Source organism: Triticum aestivum, chromosome 7B (genome assembly GCF_018294505.1).
Source record: "Triticum aestivum cultivar Chinese Spring chromosome 7B, IWGSC CS RefSeq v2.1, whole genome shotgun sequence".
Taxonomy (NCBI): domain Eukaryota; kingdom Viridiplantae; phylum Streptophyta; class Magnoliopsida; order Poales; family Poaceae; genus Triticum; species Triticum aestivum.
In genome coordinates, this window is record NC_057813.1 from 5,650,797 (window position 1) to 5,653,844 (window position 3,048).

The following is a 3,048-nucleotide window of genomic DNA, read 5'->3' on the forward strand; positions in this document are numbered from 1 at the left end:
GTTAGTCTTGTAGATTTGTAAGAAATTTCTGCTACATTTCTTAATATTTCTGCATGCATATCATTAGTGGCTATATAAATTTCTGCGGTTTGCTTTAGTACATTTTTGCCAAGATATCTTACAAGTTGTCCTTGTCAAAGTTCAGTTTTATATAGATTCACTTGCCAACTAATGATATCAAAATAATTCGCATAGGTACCTAATCGTAGTAGATGATATATGGACAGAAGAAATATGGAGATATATAAGTTGTGCTATGTATAGAAACAAACTCCACAGCCGGGTAATCACAACAACCCGCGATATGAGTGTGTCTCAAGCATGTCTCTCTTTCCCGGATGACATGATTCACAAGATGAAACCACTTTCTGATGAACACTCGCAAATACTGTTCCATCAAAGAATATTTCAAAGTGAGAAATGTCCAGAAGATCTGCAAGTAGTATCGAGAGATATTTTGAAGAAATGTGGTGGTGTACCATTAGCCATCAATACAATAGCTAGTCTCTTGGTTAGTAATCAACGGGTAAAGCAAACAGATGAGTGGATACATTTGCACAATTCAATTGGCCGTGGAGTTACACAAGGTGGTATTATGAAGGACATGAGAAGGATATTATCTCTAAGCTATTATGATTTGCCATCTCATCTGAAGTCTTGTTTATTATATATAAGCATCTTTCCTAAAGACTATGAGATTGAGAGAGATTACTTGATATGGAGGTGGGTTGCCGAAGGTTTTATTAAGTGTGACAAAGTAGAAAGCGGGCTATTTGAGATTGGAGAGAGCTATTTCAACGAGCTCATGAATAAGAGCTTGATTGAGCCAGTGAAAATCAATGAGGAAGGAATGGTAGTAACTTTCCGTATACATGATATGGTGCTTGATCTTCTATGCTCATTGTCAAGCGATGAGAATTTTGTCTCCATATTGGATAATGCTGAGTGGCATGCACCTAATCTGCAAACGAAATTTCGCAGGTTGTCCCTTCATAATATCAAGGCAGAGGTTCAGAACCATCAGTTTGATAGCACTAGAGTGTCAAAAGTGAGGACCTTTGCTGTTTTCTCTCCCGTTACCTGTGATTGGTTGCCATCTCTCTCAAGCTTCCACTTTCTACGTGTGTTGGATCTTGGAAATTGTGGCAGCCCTGAAAGTAGCTCTGGTATCAGCCTCAAGTATGTAGGGAATTTAATTCACCTAAGGTACCTAGGGCTGAAGAATGCAGATGTTCAAGAACTCCCCGTGGACATAGGCAAGCTGCAGCTTTTGCAGACACTGGACATACGAAAAACTAGAATAAAAGAATTACCTGCAAGTGTTGTTCAGCTAAGAAAATTGATATGTCTGTATGTCGATGATGGCTTGAGGCTGCCAAAAGGAATGGGGAACTTGACGTCCCTTGAAGTGCTGGAACAAGTAAAGTTGACATCATCTCCTCACATGGTGAGAGAGTTGAGCCATTTAACAGAGGTTAGGACACTCACACTTAACTGTCGTCACTTTGACGAGGATCTGATCAATATAGATATATTAATCGAGTCTCTAGAGAATCTGCACAAATTGCAAAATCTGGTTATCGTTCGTGGTCGCAAAGTGATGGATCGCATTCGCATGCGTGAAAGCTGGGTGCCTCCTCCACACCTATGTAGCTTTGATAGTTTTGAGTCATCGAGCCTCTTCCAAGGTTCAGTGTTCTCAAGACATCCAAAGTGGGTCAATTCAACATCGCTTCCCCACCTCTCCACCCTGGCAATAACTGTGTTCAAACTGCAAGAGGGTGACATTCAGATCATTGCGATGCTGCCTGCTCTTCGGTCTCTGCGGTTGTGTGGAAGACGTGTGATGGGAACGTTGGTTGTGATGGCTGACGCATTCCCATGTGCAAGATTCTGCACATTCACCGGGTTTCTGACGCCACCGTGCCTTTTTCCACCTGGAGCCATGCCAAAGGTTGAGCACCTTGGTTTTGAGGTCTTTGCACAGTCGATCGCGAGTGGTGAGCTTGACTGTGGCATGGGGCATCTCCCTTCTCTCGAGCATGTTGAGGTTGTTCTGGGGCATGATAATTCCAGCGATGAAGAGATAGAGACAGCCAGGGCTTGGCTGAGGTGCGCAGCAGAAGCCCATCCAAATCGTCCCACCATTGAAATCCAGACATATGCTGGGTGACATGCCTCTGCAGTCAGTAAGGTACGGTCTACTCATCTGAGAAATCATGAGTTTTCTTTTCCTGAATATATGCTCATTAAACATATAGTTTGATTTTGCCTCTTGGTTTCCCAATTTTAGGCCTTCACTCAATTCCTGGGGTCAGGTACTAGTAATTCCGTCAGTTGCTTCAGATATCGTCACAACATTTCAATAGGCAACAAACAATTGTACTATGCCACTGCAGGCTCCAGCATTGATCTTGTTTGATTCGTATACCGCGTCAGCTCCCAATAACGAAGGCTCATTCTGTCCAGTATGTTCCCATTCTGTCTTTTTCTAGACAGGGACTTCCGACTGTTCCACATGTTCATCATGATGAACTGTTTACTTTTCCTGCATATGATTTCAGTAATGCAGTGCCGGAGGCTGTTTCTGCCTTGACTTATTCTCAATTGCACTGCCTTTTATTCAAGCAAGACTCGAACAATAAAAGGTCGCATTCAGTTGGTACTGTACTCGGCGGCACTTCTTCTATTTTGTAATGCTACCTCTACATTTTAATTTCTCCATTTGCTTGTTTCACATAGTGAATTGTCTTATTTCACTTATTGGCTAAATGAAGAGTACTTGGGTACGTGGTTGAACTCCTGTGTGGTAGCTTCAGATTTGCTTCATGTTTAGTTTTCTCTTCTTACTGCAATTATCTACTGAACTGCTGTTTTGAGCTCGTAAAATTCTCGTGAAAGAGCTTCCGAGGAGGCAAGGAATGCAAGAGGATAGTGCAGGGAATTCAGAGTGCAGCACTGGCTATGCTTTCACATCCAACTAGAACTGGTAGAAGAACTCTATGTTAATTCCGATCGAGTTAAGAGCCGGTTGCCCTTGTTTGTTGC

General features: G+C 42.3%; 1 protein-coding gene across 2 annotated transcripts in view; it reads left to right on the forward strand.

The window, feature by feature from the left end:
• The window catches only part of LOC123158312 (disease resistance protein RGA5), a 6,140-nt gene extending 3,341 nt beyond the window's left edge, over positions 1–2,799 (forward strand). For both annotated transcript variants that reach the window (XM_044576352.1, XM_044576353.1), the window contains 2 exons: positions 196–2,194; positions 2,294–2,799. In XM_044576352.1, coding sequence (XP_044432287.1) covers positions 196–2,173 — 1,978 coding nt within the window. In that variant the 3' untranslated portion in view covers positions 2,174–2,194; positions 2,294–2,799. The remainder of the gene's footprint in view (positions 1–195; positions 2,195–2,293) is intronic.
• The last annotated feature ends 249 nt before the right edge of the window (positions 2,800–3,048 follow it).